Source organism: Acomys minous, assembly GCF_964271855.1.
Source record: "Acomys minous genome assembly, chromosome: 17".
NCBI classification, from domain to species: Eukaryota; Metazoa; Chordata; class Mammalia; order Rodentia; family Muridae; genus Acomys; species Acomys minous.
Window position 1 is genome coordinate 9379516 of NC_140500.1, and position 26369 is coordinate 9405884.

Consider the following 26369-nt stretch of genomic DNA (forward strand, 5'->3'; position numbering starts at 1 on the left):
TTGGAGTCCTAGTTACCTGTTGCCAGGTATGAGTGCTACAGAGTTAGTTTGGAAACGCTGGGCATATGCTGGAGACCTAACTAAAACATGAGACTAAAACTGCAAGAAGATGCTCTCTGCCTCTCATCAGCTCATCCTTTGTTTTAACGTGGGAACCCACACAGAGAGTATGTACCTTATGTACCCTATACGTGAGGACCCACCTGGTGTGCATGTACCTTATGCACCCTGTGAGAACTCATGCAGCAAACAGAGCCTTAAAGCAGTGGCAGCGGGCCTCAGGTGGAGCCCTAGAGCACGGGAGGATGGAGCTAATCTCCCCTCTACTTCACCTGAGTAATCCCCCAGTGAACTTGTGTAATTCTCCCAGTTTCGGTTCATTTGTCAAATGTTTACAGAGACGAGGCCTAGGCTACCTAGGCTGTCATGCTCTGTTCATCTTTGCTTCTACCTTGCTCTTACATTTCCCAAAGTAAACTTCTCGCAAATGAGCTCCCATCAAGGAAGCTCATACTACAAGGTCTGTTTTCTGATAGAAATGGGGAAGAACCCGGTGACAAGCAGAGAACTGATGAGACGAACTCATAGCTGAGAATGTGAGGAAAAGGAGCTTTCATGGTTAAGTTTAAGACAGCAGGTGAAACAGTTATCAACAAGGACCACATCAGTCAGCCATAGTAACCATAGTCAGGTGAGCAGTGGGAAGTGACGAACAGGCATTAAGCCTGCGCTCGGAGCTCTAATCCACCTAGTGTCTAGTCAGTTTTCATAGAATTCTGCCATCATGATGTCCTGTTCTACTCAAGAACTTTCTGGGCTTCAACTTCCAAGCTCACATATGCTGGGATCAGGAGGATAGAAAGGTGGTGGAAGGAGGGAGGGAGGGAGGGAGGGAGGGAGGGGGGGGAAGGGAGAACGAGGCAGTGGAAGGAGGGGGAGAATATTATATAACAGTTCCCTCTCATATTAAAACATTATCGTACATGAAAGCTCTTTAAACAATGAGGTAAGCAATCCAGAACAGCTTCAGGAAGTCCCTGAAACTAACCAGACCTACCAGACCCTGCCCTGTCAAGTGTAAATAAAAGCTGAGTCGCTCTCAGAGGAGCTGAGACACAAAAAAAGACCGAGCTGCTTGGAAGAAATGGAAACCAGGTGAGCTGCCTGGAAGAGGGTTAGACCAACTAAGGCACCTGGAAGGGACGCTCTCCAACCCACTGAGCTGCCTGTAGGCTGGGCAGTGTGATCCAGGGTTTCAGTTTTTGTGAGTGGTCACCCATGCTAGCGTGGGCTTTAGTGATGCTTTTGGAAGTAACCACTTGCCCACATTCCTGTAAAAAACCACAATGAAACTCACTGACTGACCAAGCTGAACTTTGGTGGTGCCTTGAAGTGTTACAGCTCCAAGGGCAAAGGTTTCCCTATCCGAAAGGAAAGGTACCCTGGCAGTAGGGAACCAAAAAATAACACAAGGTTATACTGTACAACGAACCTCACAAGGAATTTATTGGGAAAGACAGGAGGGTGGCTGCCTCTGCTGGCATGAGAAGCCAGGGAACTGAGTGGAAGGCAAGCTTTATATATGGTTTCTTGCAGGTGTATGTGTGTGTAGATTCCCAGGGTGGGTCGTGGCGGGATTCTAAGTCCTAAGCTTGGGATGAGCCCAGAGAATAGTGTGTTTTTGAGTTCAGACTTTTTACCCTATATAGTATCCATACTCTGGTTTGTCATGGGCTCCCTAAAGGGTTAATAAATATGTGTTACATATCATATAACGTGGGGGGCGGAGGGAGGGAAAGAGAGGAGAAAAACCCCCTCCATAAAACAACAAAATAGCAACAACCAGATTGCAAGAGGATTAAAGTCGGCTTGGCTATATGAGACAACGTCTTAACCAAAAAGAGGAAAAAGAGAAAAGAGATGAAGAGAAGAAAACCAACAGTAGACATGAGGGGATGGTGAGACGGTTCAGCAAATTAACAGCACTTGCTGACAAGCCTGACAACCTGAGCTTAGTTCCCAGGACCAAGGGGAGAATGGACTCTGACCACCTCACAAACTGCCTGCCTCCTGCTCACTATTATAAGGTAATAACAATTTTAAAGGAGTAACGATATTTAAGATTATTTATTCGCCGGGCGGTGGTGGCGTACATCTTTAATCCCAGCACTTGGGAGGCAGAGGCAGGCGGATTGCTGTAGTTTGAGGCCAGCCTGGTCTACAAAGTGAGTTCAGAACAGCCAAGGCTACAAAGAGAGACCCTGTCACAAAAAAAACAGAACAAAACAAAACCAAAAATATTCTTAGCAGCAAGGTGTAAGAGGTCATCAATTCTCTGCACCATTAAGACTAGCCTGGGTCAGGCGGTGGTGGTGTACCCCTCTAATCCTAGAACTCAGGAGGCAGGGGCAGGGAATTTCTGAGTTCGAGCCCAGCCTGGTCTACCAAGCAAGTTAGAGGACAGCCAGAGCTACACAGAGAAACAGAATCTTGAAAAACAGCCAACAAACAAATAGGACTAGAAAGAATAGTTTGGTATAGGAGCTAAAAAAATATCCTTTAGAGTTGATCTGAGGGAGAAGGGAAGTGGGCGGGGGCTGAGAGGACTGGAGGGAGGAGAAACTGCTGTCAGGATGTAATGTATGAGAGAAGAATAAAAGTTAAAAACCAAACAGAAAACTTTATGTGATATTTTGATATATTATACATGGTTTAAATCAGATTAAACACATTTGTCTTCTAAAAAGAAATCCTGTTTTCTTGGTTTACTCCATCAGATACCTACCCTCTGTCACACCCCTTGAAATACTGCCTTGTATTTATTTCATGCTTAGAAATAAAAGCTCCAGGACCCGTGGCTGTAGGAGTGGAGCGTGCTTGGAAGCTCAATGGCAGGATGTGCTGAGTTGCCAAGGGAAAAGGAGATGCCAGCAACCTTCCCCCTCCTCGGAGAAGGAGGACTGCACAAACACCCTCTTGGGATTTCACCCTGCATGGCAGCCACACTGAGCACACACAGCCAGGCCAGTGCTTTGTTTCTTTTTAATTTTTAATTTTTAATTTTAGACAGGGTTTCTCTGTGCAGCCTTGACTGTCCTAGACCAGGCTGGCCTGAAACTCACAGCCTCTGCCTCCTGAGTGCGGGGGTTAAAGGCATGCACCCCCACGCCTGGCTTAGCCAGAGTTCTTATCTGCATGAATTTCCCCTCTGTTGTTTCTTGAGAGGACAGAGGGAGCACAGGGTGAGGAAAATTCACAGCACCCAACCATGGGATTATAGGCGTCATTCAAAGTCACTTGCACTTGTAGAACACAGCTCATACACAGGCACTGTGTAAGTCTAAGTGCTACTATAGAACATGTGCAAAACACGCAGGTTAGTTCACTCATAGAAGCTAGGGGGCCGGAGAAATAGCTCCAGGGTTAAGAGCACTGCTCGTGCAGAGGACCTGGGTTTGATTTCCACCATGATCATGGTAGCTCACAACCATCTCTAAAGTTCCAGGGGATCCGATGCCCTCTTCTGACAGTTTGGGCACCAGTCACAAACATGGTGTGCCTACATACATGTAGGTGAAACACACACATAGAAACTTCAAAGAAAATGTAGAAAATAGCATTAAAAGTGACTTTCCCAGCCCAGGCTACACAGAAAAACCCTGTCTCAAAAAACTAAAAAAAAAAAAAAAAAAAAGTGACTTTCCAAGCTGGGCGTGACGGTATGCGCCTTTAATCCCAGCACTCAGGAGGCAGAGGCAGGAGAATCTCTTTCAGTTAAAGGCCAGCCTGGTCTACAAAGCCAGGACAGCCCAGGCTACACAGAGAAACCCTGTTTCGAAAAACAAAAGTAACTTTCTTACCTCCTCCTCAAATGTTTAAGTACCTCTTTAGAAAACTACTGCTAAAAGAGTAGCGGCTTTATTTGGTCCCTGACTTCAGGCCCTGCTGCTGCTGCTGCTGCTGCTGTCTTCCCGAGCTGAGCTGCCGCTCCTAGCATGCTATCTTGTTATTGCCTACCTAAAAAGCGGCGGGAAGAGTCCAGGGAAACAAAAGCATCCAAACCCCCATTTCTTCACTGCTCTTAGTAAAGGGTTTAGAAAGGAAGAGGGGAAAGGACCAAATAGGGTGAGCTTAGGGAATGGGGCGGCACTGACTGAACTCCACTGGTTATGGAAAAGGCGACATGCAGCTGGGAGGGAGATAGATGTGTTGTGGGGAACCTGGGGGGACTGGATATGATTAAAATAACATGGACACGTATGGGATTCTCAAAGAGTGAGACTACCATTAGAAGCACAGACTTCAGGTTACTAGTGATTTAAACAGTCTGTGATAGTGTACTTCAGGGTAAAGCAGAACAAAGTCCTACCAGAGAACTGTACCGCTATTGATATTTATGGCTTGATTTAGCAAGACAGGGTCGAAGTCTGGACTCCTCATCTGTGTATCTCCCTGAATCCTGTCACTTCAGCCTCGAGCGTTGGGAGTAAAGGCGTGCAGCACCACATCGGGCGCTCCAGGACTCACATGTACTTACAGGCGGTGATGACAACTCCTGCTCTGGCTATTGGGACCAGAAGTCAACATCTTTAGGCTGAGCACTTAAAGTGCCAGCTGCTGGCTTCCTGACAAGATGGCTGGCTTCTTTTGCTGCTGAGTGTCAGTGGCAGCAAAATGAATTCACCTCTGGAACAGCTCAGAAGATATCTTTCTGTTCTACTTTTCATGAGTTACGTTAGAAATTAGTGGAATTGGGGGCTAGAGAGATGGCTCAGAGGTTAAGAGCACTCACTGCCTGCTCTTCCAAGGGTCCTGAGTTCAATTCCCAGCAAGCACATGGTGGCTCACAACCATCTATAGTGAAATCTGGTACCCTCTTCTGATATGCAGGTATATATGAAGGTGAAACACTGTATACTTAAATAAATCTTAAAAAAAAAAAGAAATTAGTAGAATTTCAATGAGTTAGTTTTCCTTTGGGTGACGGTGGCCAGAGGAAGACTGCATTGAGTGCTTCTACTTAATGTAGGAGTGGGGAACAGAGCAACTGGGAGGGAGCATCAGCCAGCACACATTCCTCTGAGGTGTGTACTTTAACGTTTGCCCAGAGCATCTTCCTTTGATCTACTGTCTAACCTGTGGCTCTGTAAAACTGATGAGTCAATCTATATAAATCCTGGACATGCTAAAAACAACAGAGCCGGTCAGCTCTAACAGGTTACTGGCAGGAACAAGAAAGACAAACAGCTGGAAAGGTTTGAGCTGAATGAGAAATTATCAGTCATTTTTACATACTGTACAGCTATAGGTAGATGCAATGCACAGTGCAGTTCAAACATTTTCACTTTAATACATTGCTACAAACAATTTTTAAATGTATTAAGGAGAAATTTTCTTAAGGTAACCTTCTGTGAGTCTATGTGTGTCTAAGCCAGGGTCAACCATGTTGTTTCTCAGGATCATCATGATTTTTGGTTTTTGTTTTTTCCCTTTTTGAGGACCACTGGGACCTGACTGAGGCTGGCTGGCCAGCCTGCTGCGGAGCATGCTTGTCTCTGCCACTTCATGCTGTGCCACTGTGCTCTTGTGTGGGTGCTGGGGAAGGACGCACCCCTTCAAACACTTTACCACCTGAGCCATCTGTCTGCCCAGCTCAGACGTAATTTCAAGGTTATACACACTTAGATATAATGAGGCCCGCGACCCCGCCACTTTCCTAAAAGTTTTGAGACAGACTTTCTCTGTCCTGTAAGAGTCCTGGTTGTCCTTTTGTAGACCAGGCTGGCCTCCAAATCACAGCGATCCTCCTGCCTCTGCCTCCTAAATCCTGGGATTAAAGGCCTGCGCAACCAGGCCTGCCTGGCTAGATAGATTTCTTTTCATCAAGGTTTACATATTATTGTTATCTAAAACAGTCAAGTACTGACTATCAGAAGTAGTTCTACTTAAATGCAAAATATCACTCAAAACGCCCATTTCTGTAATTATTCCTATTATCGTAAAATTTAAAAATGGGAAGAGTGTAACTGTTTTCGAATCTGAGAAAAAGGCAAACAAACTGCTTGGAACTCATACATACCAGTATCTCACTGTATTAGAATGCTGAAAGCGTTAGAAGCCATCTGATGGGGCTCTAGGATGGCGTAAGAGCACACAAGCCTGGGATGGATCTATGCCAGTTCTGGAACAGTGGTGCCTGCCACACATTTATCTGTTGGTAGTCATTTACGTTCATCCCTGTAACTGCACCACGGACTTTACTGAGATTACTATTAAACCATAGCAAACCATTAGCCTTATTCCAAAGGTCCTAGGTATGCCAGGCGTAGCAGTGCATGCCTTTAATCTCAGCCCTCAGGAGAAAGAAGCAGTGAATCTTTGTGAGTTTGAGGCCAACCTGATCTACAAGGAGATCATGATAGCCAGCGCTGTTAAACAAGGAAACACCAAACCAAACCAAACAAACCAAAACAACAAATTATTCTAGGTAACTTCAGATTCATGCTTATACTATATATTTTTTAAAGCTATTATCTGTATTTTCTCATGGGTTTTCAGAATGATCTGATATGGTTTGCTTGCTAACCATATATTTATTAGTCAGGTAAGTTTTGTTTTTGTTTTTGTTCTGTTTTTGAGACTGGGTCTTGCTATGTAGCTCAGGTCAGTCTTGAAGCTTTGATTTTCTTGGCCCTCTGGACTGCTGTAAGCATGGTGTGTGTGACCATGGCAGGTACTCTAGTTCACAAGGGAGAGGAAATTATAGACAGTTTTTTTTCTCTCTCTTTTTTTGTTTCTTTTGAGACAGGGTCTCTCTGTGCTAGACTTGGTTGTCCTGGACTCGCTTTGTAGACCAGACTGGCCTCGAACTCACAGTGATCCACATGCTTCTGCCTCCCAAGTGCTGGGATTAAAGGCATACACCACCATGTCTGGCTGACAGTTTATTTCTTATAGACCCCAAAAGCTTTTTAGAATGTGAGGTGAGTATCTTTTATACTGCTTTCAAAGTACATTGTAGAGACATGACTGAATTTCAACACTGCAGTCTTGGCAGTGAAGATTTGAACCTGGACAAAAAAATGCTGATTTCTGAAGCATTCCAATAGACAAAATCATGACAAGAAACTAATGGAAAGTACGCAACTTACATACTAAGAAAAGTGTGCTTCTTTAAAATTAAAATGGCTGAACATATCTGCAGAGGCTTATCCTGGCATCAAATCTCTCTTTAAATAGAAGTAATTTATAAAGCTGCATTTACTGTTTTCTTCCCATTATGTAAGCATCTGTCTTATATCATTTTCCATAGGAACTTTATTTGACAAAACTTTCAAATGTACACATTTTAACACGAGTCAAAATAAGCCTTAGCTTGATCTGTATTAAAGAAGTAATTTGTTAGCAGAAATTATGTCTGCTATGATACCATGGCCCACTAAGTGTTAATAGTGTCTAAGACCCTAAAATCCAGGACAGTCCTTAATTACTGATACCTTTCATTTGCAATGTGTGCTCACCCTTTTGGCACAGGTGTCAGTGTGTGCCCCAGGATAACAGGCAGGAGCCACCATGCCTTTCACCCACCCCTGAGGCAATGGGGACAATCACAGGTCACCGTAAATAGGCTCTACATACTTAGCAAAGACCAGACCCCGGGAGAAGACAACACTCAGGCAGCAAAAGAATGACCTCCAGCACATTCCACCCACCCTAAGGCTCTCCCTTAGGGAACCCACACCACATCGGCTCTCCTCCCCAGCTGCCAACGGGCTATCCATAGCGGTCATTCCTTCACTGGTCACCCCCAAGTTCAGACACGCCTCAATACATACGACTTCTCATGAGGCATAAGAAACACAGAGGCTATATATATACAGGTGACTCAGTGTTTGTATCCCCCATTTTCTCTCACAAATGCCTTTTGGTCAAGGCTCTTTACTGTCACTTGTACAAGTCATTAAAGAGATTGAAATACCGAAGTAGCCAGGAAAAAAATTATACTATCATTGGTAAGTTCTAACTGGTGTCATAATAAGAAAATTCTACAAACCCCACCTGATGATCCAAATATATGGTGTTCCTTTGAAGATGATGTGAAAGAATTTCATTCTAGTAGCCATCAGTAAAGGAAAGAGGGATAGAAAGGAAACTGTCAAAGGTCAGTAGGCATTAAGGAAACAGGCAGTTCCCACAGCACAGCATCACAGCACACAACCTTCACAGACATGCTCTGCCCGTGCACAGACCACACACCGCTTGTTTACTGGGAAAATGCTTGCAATGGCTCTAGCAGATAGAAGCTTCACATGCCAGTCCTTTTCTGTGCATCAGCCCCCCCCTTCTCATAGGAACGAGGCTATTAACCCTTTGAGAGATTTCAGACTGGCCCCCAACTTCCTGGTTCTCCTGTAACCACATCCTGAGTGCTGGGATTGCAGTTGTGTAGCTGAGAAATATAAATATAAATGTTTATTTATTTATGTTTTTGGTTTTTCGAGATAGTGTTTCTCTTCGTAGCCTTGGCTGTCCTGGAACTCGCTCTGCAGATCAGGCTGGCCTTGAACTCACATTGATCTGCCTGCCTCTGCCTCCGTGCTGGGATTAAAGGTGTGTTCCACCACACCTTCCAAGAAATATATGTATGTATTCATTTTTTCCCCATAAGAGCAAAAGCTTATAATGAATTTTCAACTTACTGTTTTATTTTTAAAGATTTATTTATTATTTTATATACAGAGCTCTGCCTGCATGTATACCTACAGGTCAGATGAGGGCATCAGATCACCTTATTGATGGTTGTGAGCCACCATGTGGTTGTTGGGAATTGAACTCAGGACCTTTGGAAGGGTGCTCGTTTTTTGTTTTTGTTTTTGTTTTTTGTTTTTGGAATAGTGCTCTTAACCTCTGAGCCACCTCTCCAGCGCAACTTACTGCTTTATTTGAAAACATAACCTTTCAGTACCTGTTTTATCGGATGTGGAAGTCAGAGTACTTATTTACGGAGAAGCAGCACTGTGCTGAGATACCTCATTATAGCTCCCTCCTCCCAACCAGCTGAGTCGAAGGCTAAGAAGACACACACCTTCATTGTGTTTTCTCAGTTGTACATCCAGGTAAATAACCTGAATTCTCAAAGGGCCAATAGGAGACTGTAATATTCCTGTGATGACGATACAGGCTCATGCTCAACACAAGGACACAGAATGTATTGATGAGTGATGATGACACACACACACACACACACACAGTCTCCATAGCTGACCTTTGGGCTGTGGGCCTCAAGTTTCAGCTGCATGAGCTGTGCTAAGGTATGCTCCCGGATACTACTCAGTTCAGCTTGCTGCCGTCTCAGCTTTATTAGCAGCAGCGTAAGCTCCTCTGGCTGAAGGAGTACAATTTAAGAATCCAAACAGTGGAAAACAGATTAATTGTTGTCTTAAGTGACAGATATTAAACCAAGATTTCTTGGCAAGTTTCCTCTTACGGTTGGCATCATAGTGCCTAGGCACTATGATGATAGGTCCTACATAAATGCATAGACATCTAGAGAGACAGAAGGAATAGTGTTACTTGACAGTAAGGCAACAGGACATTCAGGCATTTTCTCAGAACTTATGAGAGTATTTCAATGTCAAGTATAAAAAGCGCAAAATTACCATAAAGTTTAGCACAGACAACTGTTTTAAGTTGCTCATTAAAGATGGTATCAGGCTGTGTGTGAGGTCAGTTGCATTTTGTAATGCCACCAATAGAGTTTCCACAGTATTTTTATGATTAAAATGTCAATTCTATTTTTTTTTGTAGGAGAAAAAAAAAGGGAAAACAAATATTGTTATGTGTGTACCCCCACCCCTCACCCTGCACACACTCTCTGGAAATAGTGGAGAGGTCCTGATGAGGAATGCCTTCAACAGTGGGTGAACTTCTTAACATCTGCAGAGCGCACGGGTATCCTGTAGCAGCAGTCAGACAGGTGCTTCTCTGAGCTTTGTTAAAAACTGTAAGGGGTGGGTCAGGCACTCTACCCCTAGGAGGCCCTGGTCTGCACACTGCTGAGCTCACTCTGGCCTGCACACTGCTGAGCTCACTCTGGCCTGCACACTGCTGAGCTCACTCTGGCCTGCACACTGCTGAGTGTACTCTGCTTACACCCAGTTAGTCTCAGGCCAGGGCCCTGCTGAGCCCACTCTGTCTATGCCCAGTTGATGCAGGCTTTCTGCTGTTCATTTGCGGTTAGCGCCTCATTTTCTGTACCATCACGTTCTCTTAGATAGCCACAGCGTTTTCACTGCTGCCTTCAGACCGGCCTAGTATGGCAGAAGCAAGCTACACCTCCTATTGGCTCCTCACATTAAGGTGGGCACATACAAAGAGAAGGCAACGGGCTTTTACAGTTAGCAGTCAACAGTGTTCAGTGCAGGTGACTTCAAACTACATTAAATGAAAAACCAAACCAAACCAAACCCCCAGAAAGCCCAGCTGCTTTTGCTCTGAAGCCACTTTGGGATTACATGACTTTGGGACAAGGCTTTATCTTCTCATCACCATGGCCAGCTCCTGAGGTCTTGCCATAGGGATGTGGGCAGAAAAGGGACCACCACACTCTCTCCTTTCTTTTGGGTAGAACAGGATATTCTAAACCTCAGGCTGATTTTTAAAAAAAATTATTTATTTATTCATTATTTATACAGTATTCAGAGGACATCAGATCTCATAATAGATGGTTGTGAGCCACCATGTGGTTGCTGGGAATTGAACTCAGGATCTTTGGAAGAACAGCCAGTGCTCTTAACCTCTCCAGCCCCCTCAGGCTGATTTTTGACAGAAAATGCAAAATAAACTAGTTTATGTATGGACTAAATGATAATGTTCAAAAGGCCAGAAGACTAAGTTAGCTGTCTCTTTGAGGCCTTACTGCTGGAAAAGGTAGAAAGGATGCTGAGCAGGTCTGCTCCTGAATACCCAGCAGAGGGAGCAAGGCAGCTGCAGGTACCAGTTACCGCTGCTGCTTCTGTCACATGACAATCTAGGAGGTAATGGGTCTTGGTTTTCAACAGAATATATCCACAATCTTTAATAAACTGTGATCACTTAAAATCAGCAACTATTTCCTTACATCTAAATGTGTAAGATGAAATAAGTTGTTTCTAAAAAATACAGATGAAAAGTTTGTTTTGATTAATGTAGAAAAGAATTTTAAATAAAAATGAACAATCCTACAGGCGTTAAACCACACCTTCAAGCAAATGGGACTATGTAGTGACAAGACCCCAGCAGTGTTGTTGCACCTGTAATCTTAGCACTCCAGAGGCTGGGGCAGGAAGATTCTTAGGTCAAGACCTTGACTAAAATCAAAATCAAAACAAAACAAAACAAATACCAACCAACAAACTCAAGCCAAAGCAAATGAAAAGTCATGTATTTTCTTTGATTTGAAGAACTGATATTAAAAAAATCTAAATTTAAATAATACAGACAATAAAACAAAAATAACAACTATATTTGCTTGGTTGCTTTCTTCTCCCATCTTGTATCCCAGGCTGGCCTCCAATTCTTAGTCTTCTTGACTCAGCCACTGGAATGCTAGGATTAAAGGCATGAGCCTCCATGGCCAACTCTATTATATAGCCCTTGGGTAAATACATAAATCAATGTATTTTTGGCTCTAATGTAGGTAATTTATATTAAATTTCACAGAAAGGCCAAGAATGGCAGTTTGTTCATGTAATCCCAAAACTGAGGCGGCCAAGTGAGGAGGATGATTGAGTCCTGGCTGGCCTGTGCTATATATGAAGACTCAGTCTCAGAACAAAACAGAAGCCGTAGAGAAAACGTTTCAGAAGGTCTGTCGTGTGGCCATAGGTGCCTGTTAAGACTTCACTCTGATGTCTGTGCTCAGTGTGTGTACGTAGGGCAATATTTCTCAGTCTTCCTAATGTCGCAACCCTTTAATACAGTCCTTCATGTTGTGGCAACCCCAACCATAAAATTATTTTGTTGCTACTTCATAACTGTTATTGTTATGAATCATAATGTAAACATCTGATACACAGGCTATCTTATATGTGACTCCGCAAAGGGGTCACAGCCCACAGGTTGAGAACTGCTGGTGTAGGGTCTACTGAGCTTGTATCTAGTCCTGCGTATCTTACTTAAGCACTCACTACTAAGCTACTTGGGTTTTGTTTTGTTTTCCTTCTTTTTTCTTTTTCTGTTGCTACTTGGGCTTTTAAGACAGACAGAGACAAAACTTTGTGGTCATGTATGCCACATGGTCATGGATGTTATGTAGCCATGCCTGGCCTGACTCATAGCTATCCCTCTGTATACCATTGTGCATGGCTTTTATTTTGAAAACAAAGGGGATAACAAATTAAAAACCCAGAGTTAAAAAGTAAAATTTAAATTTGCTTTTTTATTTGGACATTTTGGGGAAGGTAGCACAAAGACATCGACATGGCTGTATGAGCCTATGTTCTTCTGATGGTGAATCTTTGTCACAAAAGTGTTGTTTTCTTCTGTAGGCGATGTCTAAAAATTCACACTTTAAAACTATGTCAGCTTCATGTCTTTCTGGGCAGCAAATAAAGTAAGCATATGATAAGCAAACTTATCACACTCACCGTTCTGCCTTGGAGGCTCTGAGGACTAACAGCTGGCAAGGCTAAGCCAGCTGGCATTGACCTTCTGTCAGGTACACAGACATGCTAGGAGATAAATGGAATAGAATTCAGTGGTGAACTTTTTTGGGGGGGTGGATTTTCAATGTTATTGATGAATAATCCTAAATTTACATTGTAAAATACCAATTAAAATTGTCATTAGTACTTATGAGAGAAATACTAACATTCCTTATGTGACCAAAATACAGATGCTGATGAACTGACTAACTATGAAGACTAGCTTAGCTGCATTTAAACTCCTTGTTCTCAGGACATGTGTGTGTGTGTGTGTGTGTGTGTGTGTGTGTTTGCTGTTGTTCTGTGTTTCTGAGAGAGGATCTCATGTAGCTCAGACTGGCCTCACACTTATCTCCTAATTTGGTTTCCATACCCAAGTGCTAGGGTCATAGGCATGGACCACCTTTCCTGGGCCCACAGATGGATAGTTTAGATGGTAACTGCTTATGTATATGATGTGTGTGCATGGTGTATACATGGAGGTCGGAGGACAACTCTGTGGCACTGGCTCTGTTCTTCCACTTTTGGGAGGGTTCTGGAGACTGAACTCAGGTCTCGAGGCTTGTACAGGAAGCATCTTTACCTACTGAACCATATCACTGGCCTGTTTCATAGTCTCTAGAGAAAATTCAGAGGTAGGAGTGGCAGTTTGGTAATTTCACAAATTTTACTGTTTGTGTAGTTTTTCATGCCTGGTAAGTCTTTAGTGGAAGTACGTTACCAAATCCCTCTGTGGCATCTGTAAGTTGGTGAGGGTGAGTACACTGAGAAGTTCTTCCAAGTGGGTGTAAATATTCATCTCTGATCTATAGCTAAGCTACAAAATAGTGGCATTTTCTTAACACTTCCTAGTGAACTGGTGTCAGAATGCACATCAATGAACCCTTGACACATGCATACACCATGTCCCCTAGTCTATCAGTGAACCCTTGACAGGTGCACACTATAGCTTTTTAGTCTATCAGTGAACCCTTGACAGGTGCACACACTACAGCTCTTTAGTCTATCAGTGAACCCTTGACAGGTGCGTACACTACAGCTCTTTAGTCTATCAGTGAACCCTTGACAGGTGCACACACTACAGCTCTTTAGTCTATCAGTGAACCCTTGACAGGTGCGTACACTACAGCTCTTTAGTCTATCAGTGAACCCTTGACAGGTGCACACACTATAGCTCTTTAGTCTATCAGTGAACCCTTGACAGGTGCACACACTACAGCTCTTTAGTCTATCAGTGAACCCTTGACAGGTGCACACACTACATGCCCTAGTGTATCATACTTTAACATTTTGGCTGTGCATGATCTTTTACTGAAACAGTTCAGCTGCAAAGCTCAGCAAGTTATGCAATGTTCTCCACATTGGTATGTTTCAGTATATAATACTGAAAGATCACATGTTAATATCACCATCAATCTTTCAATCCTGAAAAGCCATCAAACTCAGTCTGCAAACAAATGGTTTCCAAAATTCCAGTTTTTGCCTGAATTCAGATATCATCAGTGGTAAACACTGTGATTTTTTTTTTCTCTTTGAAGTGACAGGTTCCATGTCACTTTGGGAGAGGTCTGTCAAATAATAAGTGTGTATAATGATTCTTGTCTGTAAGCCCAAGATTAACCCTTCCTTCAAAAAGCTGCCTTTGGGTCACTGTTTTATCACAGCAATAGAAAAATAACTAAAACACAGCCAAAACTATCATCTAAGTTAAGAAGGTGAGGCAGGACTGTCTGGAGTCCCGCATACACGAAGCTCAGGATACAAACCAACCAACAAAGGAATCACTCTTGTGACCCTGAAGAATTGAAAGCATAGGGTCTATCACAGGATTCTGACAGTGCTTTAATTGTTAAGATGAAAACAGCCTTGTTAACTTCCCCAGTCTCTTGCCTCTCATTTAATGTAAAGCAGTATATAGAAAGGAATGAGGTAACACAAGGTTTGCATTTTACCTTAGGGTGGTGAGCCCTGTGCCTGCGGTCTATCGTCACGTCTCCTCTCTGAATCGGTGAGGACACTTCGGACCTGTATGTCCGTTGAGGTGAGAACCCCTGGTAAGCAGCTGCTGACCCATGGGACGGTGACGTGGGGATGGAGTGCATTGTCTGCTCAGAGACCTTCACCATGGCTTTTGGGCTGCTTACGCAGCTGTGCCGAGGAAGGGTGTTCTGCTTGTGGTAAAACTGGCGCTGCTGCCACTCATACAGCTGCCACATGGTGTCGTCCCTCATGGACCGCCGCTTCTCTTCTGCTCCAGGCCCTGGCTTCTCATGACCAGCAGGGGTCACACTGCAGATACTCTCAGGTCTGGTCTTGCTGTTTCTGGGGAGTGTTCGGTAGCCTTCAGGGTATCGAGCCAGAACCTGGGCTCGGTGGCTTGGCATATTTCTTGGCAATGTTTGATAAGAAATTACTCTAAAATGAAAAAAAAATTGTGAAAATGAAAGAGATGTAGTAAAATGGAAAGAGAGCTGTTTACGAAATTTTAAGCAACTTTGTATTTTAGGTTTTCCTGGCAAGTAACTATGTTATCAGGCTTTAAAAAAATTATTATTATTATTATTTGGTTTTTGGAGACAGGGTTTCTCTGTGTAGTCCTGGCTATACTGAACTCACTTTATAGATAGGCTGGCCTCAAAATCACAGAGATCCGCCTGCCTCCCTGAGTGCTGGGACTAAAGGTATGTGGCACCATATCCGGTCTTTTAAAAATTTTTGAGACAGGGTTTCTCTGTGTAGCCTTGGCTGTCCTGTACACCAGGCTGTCCTTAAACTCAGAGAGTGCTGGGATTAAAGGCATGCACCACCACCACCACATAGCCAGGCTTTCTTCTTATTTTTTATTCTTTGCGTTTTTTTGAGACCACAAACACACCATCGCCCAGCAGGCTTTATTTTTTAAAAGAACAGTGTTTAGTGGCATGTGGAATTGCTAGGCATGTGCAAAGCCCTGGAGTTTCAACCTCAGTGCATAACAAACAGAATGAAAAAATGAGGAAGCACTAGCTGGCCAAAATGTTAATAAGCTATAAATCAGTAAAAAGCTAAAGCTTTTCAAAATGAAATTCCATCTGGTAATGCAGTATATAACCTAGAGAGCTACAGTATATAGTCTACAGTATATAATCTACAGCAAGTATATGTGACTACTAGACCCACAAAATGTATTTGGTTTACTGCAGAGGCACTGCCCACTTCAGCTGAGAGTAAGAATAGTCAGGCCTTTATAGGAGGAGGTAGGTGGATCTCTCTAAGTCTGAAGTCAACTTGGTCTGCAGTGAGATCCTCTCTATCTTAAAACAAACCAACTTCCCGTCCCCCTCCCCCCCGAAAGCTGCCCCTCAAACAAAACAAAACTCAACTCACAAGACAGAAATGCATTTATTATTATCATGATCATTATTATTTTAATTTGGTTTTTCAGTCTCTGTACAGCTCTGATTGTCCTGAAACTTTCTCTGTAGACCAGGCTGGCCTCGAACTCATAGAGATCTGCCTGCCTCTGGCGCTCAAGTGCTGGGATTAGAGGTATGTGCCACTACCACCCGGCTAATAAATACATTTAAAAAGAGAATATTGAGAGAGAGAGAGAGAGAGAGAGAGAGAGAGAGAGAGAGAGAGAGAGAGAGAATATGAATATTCAAGAACTAATCTCAAGTCCTTGCCTTTAACTGAGCAAAAAGTTAGAAAATAAGGCCTTGCCAAAAAAACAAAACACAAAACAAAAATCACCCCAAAACCAACAACTCCCCCAAACCCCAAAAACCTAAGCCCAAAACAACCAAACAGTGAGAGTAAGATTAAATTTCAAGTATTCTGTAGTACATAAATTTATATCCTAAGACAAAGTTACTGTAACTTAACAAAACAGCAATATGGAAAAGGTGGGTTCTAAGAGTGGCTTCCTGCCCTCCCTCTACTGACTGAACTTTTCACCCAGGCACAGTCTGCACTTTGCTGCATGCTGCACCCGCCTTTGCTGCCTTCTACTGTGTTAGATACCTGTCGATGGTGGCAACAACAGAAAGCAGAGCAGGTGAAAGTGCAAGCTCTTCACTCTATTCTTAAAGATATTTCATGTGTTTACACTTATTTTATTTCAGCATGAGTGTGTTAGCCTGCATGTATATATGCACTATTTTCATGCCTGGTGCAGGAGAAGGTCAGAAGAGGGCATTGGATCCCCTGGAACTGAAGTTACAGATGGCTGTGAGGCACCAGTAGGTACTGGGAACAGAACCTGGGTCCTTTGGAAGGGCAGTCAGTGCTCTTAATCACTGAGCCACCTCTCCAGTCCCTACTTTACTACTCTTAATAATCTAAATCTTTGGCTGATAAACTGGAAACCAAAGATTTCTTTCTTCCTCCTCCTTTTTTTTTTTTTTTTTTTTTTGGTTTTTCCAGACAGAGTTTCTGTGTAGCGTTGGCTGTCCTAGACTCACTTTGTAGACCAGGCTGGCCTCAAACTCACAATGCCTCTGCCTCCCCAGTGCTGGGATTAAAGGCGTGCTCCACCATGCCTGGCTGCCTTTCTTTCTTTTTGGAGGCAGGGTTTCTCTGTATAGCCTTGACTGTCTGGACTCACTGACTCACTCTGTAGACCAGGCTGACCATGAATGCACGAAGATCTGCCTGCCTCCTGGAGATTTATTTTAAAGATTGGTTTTTATTTATTTTTTAGTGTGTGTGTGTGTGTGTGTGTGTGTGTGTGTGTACGCGCCATGTATGTGCTGAGCACAAGGAGGCCAGAAGAGTGTTAGATCCCTTGGAGCTGGAGTGACTCACAGTTGTGAGCCACCCAATATGGGTGCTGGGAATCAAACCAGGTCTTCTGGAAACAGCAGGTACTTTTACCTGCTGAGTCATCGCTCTGTCTCTTCCACAGATCTCTCACATAGACTTGTTTGTTACTGACAGCAATGCATAAATACTACTCAGCAAGCAGAGTTTACCTCTGCACTCTAGAGGAACGCAAGAGGTCTGAGGCAGTGTGGGTTGTACAACAAGCTCTTGTCTCAACAACAAAAACAAAACACAAAGTCCTTGAAGAGATTTTATAGTGAACTAGTGTAACAGACTGGGTGTATACTTGCCTATGAGATATACTGCATAGTTCCTATTGGTGTGTAAAAATAATGTTAGTGTTCAATTCTCACTAAGTGGAATATACCTCTCTTTGTGGCTGTGGAATACTGCCACGGAGAGGGAAAAGCAGCGTAGGAACAACTGGGATAGAAGGCGCACAGCACACACCTGTAACCCCAATACCTGGGGAAACAGGCAGTGAGGGCTGCATCCAAGTTCCCGGCCAGCCAGATTATCATATCCATATTCGTTTAATGCCTGGCATTATAGAAAGTGTTTGTAAATAAAAATACAGATATCCTATTTCTAGCAATTTCCAGACATTTATATTTAAATGAAAAATTATCCCTTTTAAAAAAAAATCTGCTAAAGGCATGTATGTTATATATGAAAAAATATTCAAACTATTCATCTGTCATAATGAATTAACTGAAACTAAAGATGTCAGGGGCTGGAGAGACGGTTCAGCTGTTGAGTGTTTGCGGCTCTTCCAGTAGTCACATTAGGTGACTCACAACCACCTGATCTTCCTGCCTCCTGGGCACCCCCACACCCTCAAATGAAAATTAAAAATAAAGCTAAAGGTAAGGCAGGCAGAAAGCTTAGGAAGCACATGAGCTGTGTGCTGCCACAGCCCAGTAGCCACTGAGCCCTTAGTGGCTGCTTTCTTGCTAAAGAGATCTGATCCAGAAGCTGCCTAGAGCTCTAAGGTCACCTCGCTCATGAATATTCAAGCCATTTTTGATCTCCACCCCTCCAGCCACCTCTCCCTTCATCATTTTGCTTCCTCGTCTATGGTCTTGCACTGTCGTCGCCCCACCCCCACCCCCATTCAGGCGACTCACCAGGCAACTGTGGGAGCAGAATGAGAGGGACAATTCTCATGTGACTAGAACAGCTTTCAGTTAGCTGTGGCTTTCCCTCCTCTTGCATAACCCCACCCCCATGCTAGATTTCCCTCCCCACTTCTTCCTGATAACACAAAAGACAGAAATGAGGGAGAAACATGAAGAGCCGGCAGCCGCACAGTCATGTATTCAGGAAGTACGGCTGCCAGGGAAGCTGACTGCATCCAGAACCGCACTCTGCACTCCAGCCGCCTCCCTCAGGTTGGCTCTGCCTAACTCTACAGCAACTTACCCAGCACTTTGCTTCAGAGACGTAAGAAACAAAGACTACAAAAGCATTAACTGCAAATGGGTCTAACTTAAGCACAGAATGCCACCATGAAAATGTATCTAATTAAGAAGGGACATGCACTGCCAATTTAAAGCACACCAAAAAAAAAAACCGACCTCAAAAAAAAAAACAAAAAAAACAAAAACAAAAACAAAAAAACCCCCAAAAACCTCTTGTCTCACTCCTCCCCTGTCCCCCCAAAAAGAAAAAAAAATTACAACGATTTTTATGAACTTGAACAAAAATACTTTTAGAAATATAAAATATGTTAACTTTAAGGGTTAGGATTAAATCCATGTCTTATGCATATCAGGCAAAGTGTTCTACCACTGGACTATGTCTCTAGCCATAAAATTTACTTCACAAATTTTATGTATTGTTTTAGTGTTCTCAGATGGGTCTCATTATGTAGCTCTGGCTGGCCTGCACTAACTGCAGTGACCCAGGCTGGCCTTGCTCCTGAGTGAGTGCTGAGATTACAAGATGCAGTACCACACCTGGCTTAAACTTTGTGTTTTGAGGGGCTGAAGAGACGGCTCTGTGCTTAAGAGCATTGGGTACTCTTGCAGAAGCCCACGGCTCAGCTCCTAGCACCCAAATGACTGCTTATAGGGGATTGTACATATCTTCTTCTGGCCTCTGCAGTCACCAGGCATACACACAATGTACAAACACACATGCAGGTAAAACATTCACACATAAAATAAACAGATTGTTTTTGTTTTGTGCTGAGTGTGGTGGTACACAACTCTAATTACAGCACTTGTGAGGCAAAGGCAGATGTGAGTTTAAGGCCAACCTGGTCTACAGCCAGGGCTATATAGTGAGACTCTGAAAAAAAAAATTGTTTTTTTGCTGGGTGTGGTGGCGCATGCCTTTAATCCCAGCACTAGGGAGGCAGAGGCAGGTGGATCGCTGTGAGTTCGAGGTCAGCCTGGTCTCCAAAGTGAGTCCAGGACAGCCAAGGCTACACAGAGAAAGCCTGTCTCAAAAAACAAAACAACAAAAAAAATTTTTTTGAACCGTACCTACTTCTCAGCCTATGTTCCTAATAATCTTTGCAAGCTCTGCCATTTCTTATTTTTCAAATGTTTGTTCTCTAAGGTCCTCTTTCTTTGTATTAAAATTAAGACAGGGTCTTACTATGTAGCTCTCAGTCTTTAGGCTCAAGCAGCTGAGTGTTAGGATTAGAGCGCGGCATGTACCACCACAAACGGAACTTGCAGATTTTCCTCAGGACTTTCCTTCTAGTCTCCCATGAATGTATTCACTCTCACACTCAAGCACTTGGATACACTGACAGCATCTAAACTGTGCTACGGGCAGACTCCCAGGGACCAGACCCCTTTCCTCCCTTCGCCCCACTTGTGAACTTTCTCCTAACCATCAATCTAACAATGTAATGACTTCACATCTTTCTTCCTTTCCTTTTTTGTAGTGCTGAGAATCAAACCTAAGGCATGTGAGGCATGGTGATCCACAACCTTGGTCTCACAGTGATCTTCTGGTTTTGTTTTAGGACAAGGTTTCACTGTCTGGCTGGCCTTGAACTCCTGATCCCCCTGTCTCTAGTCCCAAAATCTGGGGTTACAGGTGTGTGCTACAAGGCCTGGTTCGCACGTTTCTTGTCTATGGAGATCCTTCAGTCCATAGGCTGTAAGAGCTGCTAATGGAAGAGAGATTAGGGCTGGACACAAATTCCCACCTGTTCCTTACAGCTCAGAATTCTAGGAGGAGAGGGAAGGTGGGAAGGTAGAAGGCTCTCTTCACCATCTTCAACTTCTCTCTCCCCTCAACTTCTCTCGTCCTTTGTTCTGGGCTAGAAAGGATGGCTCTTCACCCAACTGTGCTATCCACAGAAACTTGAGACAAAAAACCCTGTCTGATATGATCTCCATGATCAAGACACAGTAATGAAAGTGTAAAACCTACATGTACTTAAAAGCAGTACTACAACCAAAGCCAACCTGCTCCAAGCAATACCGAAGAAGCCAGGCTGCTATGCTGGTACTTACCCCCTGGGCTCTTCTTCAAGACCCCGTCCTTTCTGGACTTTGATCCACTGCTCCAACTGCTGCATTGAATTCGTTCTCTGAATGACTCGATCAGCTTCTGTGGCCAGGGCCGCATTTGGGTGGCTTCCTCCTCGGACATCTGCTAAGCTGACATTCACTGCTTTGCCATCTGAACTATTCACATTGATGGGTCTATAGTGCACATTCTGAGGTGGGCAGGCTGGCCCACTTTCATATTCCGATGGCAGGGAGTTCAACTTCACACTGTTAATTTTTGTTAATGGTCTATCTTGACCATCCTTCTGAAAGCCGTATCTTTCAGCTTCTAAGGCCCTTTTTTCTTCAATTTTGCTTATTTCCTTATTTTTCTGATTGTTTTGGACCTCTGGCTTAATGAGAACTCTGTGGTTGGGAATGTTATTGGTTTCTTTAGTTGATGCACTTTCAGTTGTAATTTTGTCCACTCTGAAAACAGAGGAGAAAAGCATAGTAAATAAATAGACTGAACTAGTGTATATTAACACCTTAGCCTCATGAGAACAAGCAGACTAACAGTCAGAGAGCGAAGCTGACGCAGCAGCTCACAGCTATGGCATTATCATGCAAGTGTAACACCAGAATGCAAGAAAACACCACCAGGCCAAGTCAACCAAGACAAGCGCCTCATGCCTCTCTCTCTGCCTGCTGAAATCTGGAAACAGCACGTGCTGTTTCTCCTCCCCAATGGACAAGCCACACCACTTAAAGCAGCCCGTCAGCTGAAATGACACTGTGGCTCTGTCATGAAGGTCAGCTCACCTTGAGACAATCAAGAGCCTGGCTGTAGAAGCTGATGCAACAGGGAATTACAGTCTGATGCCACCAAAGAGCTGAACTTGATGAGTAACACTTGTTTGTATGCAGGAGGAGCGTGTGCAATGTCACTGTGCGGCCCAGGGTGATCCTCTGGACTCTGCCTCTCAAGTGCTGTGGCTGCTGACATTTACAGGTGTGAGGTGCCATACCCAGACGGCAGGGTTTAGGAGCTCTCAGAGCCAAGCTGCTTATGTTCAGGGAGCATATTTTTTTTAATGACAGGGTCTCACTATGTAGGCCTGGCTGGGCTGGAACTCACAGAGATCTGTCTGCTTCTGCCTAGAACTGAGGGCATGTACCACTATGCCCGGCTTCAGCGGGCATCTTTACACGCTAGCTGCATCTTTGGGCCAGGTTTAGAAGCTGACACTGTCTTGATTTCCTTTTTGGTAAATAGAGTAACTTCAGCAATGTCAGAGGACTTTTATGTGAACTAAATGATGCTGGCATGGCCCGTACTGCCTTTACTGTTGTTCTAGCTTATCAAGTAGCTTTGTGGAATCGCTGTGCCTGGTCCACGTTCATCAGCTGTGCGTCTGGGCCACCTGAGGTTACTACTCCGTTGCTACAGCTCTTTTTGATGAGAAATTGTTTTTCTGAGCCAATCATATCTAGGCTTTCATAAAATCAAGCTCAATGTTGGAGCCCACATGAACTTGCCAAGCTTGTCCCATTCAGTGGGAACTCACAGATGTGGCCTGCCTTCTGTATCTCAGCACGCCATGGTGCTCAGGTGAGATCTCAAGGGCGGTACTGTTGTTAAGTTCTGTGGTGTGTGGAGAACACACATATTCACACATTCAACTCTAAGTGAAGAAATGTAGATTCTACTGATACTATGGAACTGCACAAGCACAAGCAGACACAAACCACTGCTAGATCAGATGTAACAGCAGATACTGGTGGGTTTACAAAGATGGGCTCTGTCAGCCAGGTGGTGGTGGTGCACGCCTTTAACCCTAGCACTTGGGAGGCAGAAGCAGGCAGATCTCTGAGTTCAAGGTCAGCTGGTCTACAGAGTGAGTTCCAGAACATCCAGGTCTATACAGAGAAACCCTGTCTCAAAAAAAACTAGCCAAAGAGGAAACCACTAAAAAACTTACACCCAAAGTTCCCTGACACCTGCAGGGAGAGGCTGTTTGTTTGTTTGTTTGTTTTTGAGACAGAGTTTCTCTGTGTAGCCTTGACTATCCTGGACTTGCTTTGTAGACCAGGCTGGCCTCGAACTCGCAACAATCCACCTGCCTCTGTCTCCCAAGTGCTGGGATGACAGGCGTGTGCCAGGGAGAGGCTGCTTAACACTGAACGCTGAGTATCTCTACAAATGGAAAACGGAAGTTCAGTCAACAACAGCTACTGTTTTACACTAGAATTGTGATGTTTTCTCCAAAGATTCATCATTGAAGAAACATTAAGCATGCAATGACTCTTCTTTAAATGAACAAAACTGACTCAAAAAACCATGGGAATATAAACCACAAAAAAATGGATGTGATTTAAGAAAGTGATACTTAAGCCACAAAGGCAAAGACACAGGAAATTAGTATGGCCATTAAGAAAAATGGCAAAGGGGGCATGGTGGCGCATGACTGTAATCCCAGCACTCAGGAGGCAGGAGGATCTCTGAATTCGAGGCTAGCCTGGTCTACAAAGTGAGTCCAGGACACCCAGGGCTACAGAGAGAAAGCCTGTCTTGAAAAAAAAAAATGGTAAGGGTTCTTCAAAATCAAGAAACAGAACTGCTACCGGAAGACAGGTGGGTAGCACACACCTGTTACTCAGTGCAGGAGCTCTGTGTTACGAGGATCAGGAGCTCAAGGTCATCCTTCAGTCTATTCTGAGTTTGAGGCCAGCCTGGGCTACATGAGATTCTGACTCAAAAAAGAAAAGAAAAAAGAATACCATCCAACAAGCCTACCACTGGGGACCCATCCCATCAGCATGTTGAGGAGATTCAAGCAATTATCTTCACAAAAGCCAAGGTATATAATGTATACATCAGTGGATAAAGTATCTGACACACACACACACACACACACACACACACACACACACACACACAGCCATATGAATACCCCAGAGATATATATGTTAGTGAAATAAGCCTGATCCAGAAATACCATATCCTTTCATTTACATGTAGAATCCAGTATACTGACCTTCAAGGAACAGAACAGAAAAGTAGTTAGCAAAGCCAGGGGAGGGATGTGGTGGAGTGGGCAGAGAGAGGACAGATAATTGGTGGAGCTGAATAGAAGGCATTTCTATATCTTAACAGCATTGTAGGTCAACTATGGTTGATCATTTTTCAAAATAACTAGTATAGGATTTTAATGCCCCTAGTGAAAAGAAATGATCAAAGCCTGAGATGATAGCTATGCTAATTATCCCAATCTGATCACTGCATACTGTATACACGTGAAATGTCCCATGTGTAATTAATTGCTGTATGTATAGTAATATGTATAATTACTGTACATCAACTGACAATAAAAACGCAGGGTTGATGTATAGTTATGTGACAGAGATGGGGTGCATGCCTAGCACGAGCAAGACCGTGAGCTGGAGGCCTAGCATGCACAAAGAAGCACTGAGCAGGGCTGGAGGGAGAAGGCTAAGAGCACTTGCATCTCTTGCAGAGGACGCAGGCTTTGTTATTATTTATACACTATTCTGCCTGCATGTGAGCCAACAGGGCAGAAGAGGGTACCCGATCTCATTACACATGATTATGAGCCACCATGAGGTTGCTGAGAATTGAACTCAGGACTTTTGGAAGAACAGCTAGTGTTCTTAACTTCTGAGCCATCTCTCCAGTCCCCAGATTTTTTTTCAAAGTTAAAATATGAGGCTACACAAAATGAAAATAATGTGCTGAGAGATGAAAATTATTCAGAGAAAGTATATTAGACTTAGATTTTTGAAAATGCCATCAATATCTACATATCAGGGAACCAAAACATTGTAGTTTCTGGTTGAAATCCTTTATGAATTCAGCAGAAAAGAGTTTTAAAAACTGGGTTGTAGGAGTGAGTGAAGTCTTGAGTGAATGTGTACTGTTTGATATGAGCTGGCCATGTCCACGACAAAGCGAACATAACAAGTAACTCATCCGTGCCATCTCATATATGAGTTGATACATGTCACTACTTTATTTATTTTAATGTATATGGGCATTCTTTTATTTTTTTTTCCTGGTTCAGCAGCTTTTTATTACAGGGGTAGCATAAGCAACTAAACAGGAAGTACAAGCATCAATGTCAGTAAGAAGTATAAATGACAGTGGCAGAAATAAAATTTGCAAAGGAAAGTTACCCTACTTTGTCTCTGCCTCAAGTTCCTGGAAATACCATGGTGTTATACAACAGTTCACTGGCACTATTTAAGCACTGGTGAATTCCTATATGGGCATTCTTACCTGCATGTATGCAATGCCTTCAGAGGCCAGAAGAGGGCATAAGATCCCCTGAAAGTGGAGTCACAGATGGTTGTGAGCCTCTGTGTGGGTACTAAGAATCCAACCTGAGTCTTCTGAAAGACCACCTTGCCGCCACCATCCAAGTGCTGGGATCAGATATCCCAAGGACTAGGGCTATGGCTTGGCACTGGCCTAGCATACACAAGGCCCTGGTATGATGTCAGCACAGCCACCACCACCACCACCACCACCAAAAACCCTAGAACCTGTTTTATTTTCATGCTTGGGGACATGCATGAGGATTTGAGTTTTAAAAATCAATGGTACAAATAAGAGCCAGTGGTGGTGGCACACAAGTTTAATCAGGTGGCAGAGGCAGATGGATCTCTGGTTCGAGGTCAGCCTGGTCTACAAAGTGAGTTCCAGGACAGCCAAGGCTACACAGAGAAATCTTGTCTCGGGAGGAAAAAAAAATACAAATATTGTATAAAGTCTCTTTCTGACAACGTGGCGAAAGACTGTTAAAATGTACAGTGAAACAGTATGTATGATGCCATGGGGGTGATCTCTAACTGGAAAACACACACACACACACACACACACACACACACACACTCTGATGAGAAAAACCTATAAATGTTCAAGTTAGCACTTTTCTTACATAAGATGTGATTTTAATGATCATTGACTGGAAACAAACTTAATTATATTATGAACCTTCAAATTATAGGAGTTTTAAAGAAGTGTATTCCGCAGCACTTGGGAGGCAGAGGCAGATGGAGCTGTAAATTTGAAGCCAATCCGATCTACACACTGAGTTCCAGAACAGCCAGGACTACACAGAGAACCCCACCCCAAGAACACATTCATCCAGCCTCCATTCTTGTAGTTTGAGAAACGTATTCTCTCTGACTCGGTCTGCTTCTGTCTGAGCAGGGGTTTGTGACACTGCCCAGGCTGGCTCCGGGCATCAGGCTTCTGCTAGAGAAACGTATTCTCTCTGACTCGGTCTGCTTCTGTTTGAGTAGGGGTTTGTGACACCGCCCAGGCTGGCTCCGGGCATCAGGCTTCTGCTCGAATGTTGGGCTGAGTGTGTACCACGGCCAGAGACAGCTCAATGGGAAATGCGCTGGC

The 26369-nt window shown here is 43.7% G+C and overlaps 1 protein-coding gene across 26 annotated transcripts in view; it reads right to left on the reverse strand.

Moving 5' to 3' along the window:
• The window catches only part of PLEKHA5 (pleckstrin homology domain containing A5), a 183200-nt gene that overhangs the window by 42830 nt on the left and 114001 nt on the right, over positions 1 to 26369 (reverse strand). For 20 of the 26 annotated variants that reach the window (XR_014776231.1, XR_014776232.1, XM_084766241.1 and 17 more), the window contains 5 exons: positions 20963 to 21427; positions 14636 to 15098; positions 12627 to 12710; positions 9266 to 9385; positions 8059 to 8112 (listed from right to left, as the gene is read on the reverse strand). Coding sequence is in view for 24 of the 26 variants with exons in the window: in XM_084766241.1 (XP_084622367.1) it covers positions 8059 to 8112; positions 9266 to 9385; positions 12627 to 12710; positions 14636 to 15098; positions 20963 to 21427 (1186 nt within the window). In the remaining 2 variants the exon portion in view is untranslated. Of the gene's footprint in view, positions 1 to 8058; positions 8113 to 8365; positions 8450 to 9265; positions 9386 to 9418; positions 9547 to 12626; positions 12711 to 14635; positions 15099 to 20962; positions 21428 to 26369 lie in introns of those variants that run through there. The other 6 variants (XM_084766226.1, XM_084766228.1, XM_084766232.1 and 3 more) reach the window with 3 other exon arrangements.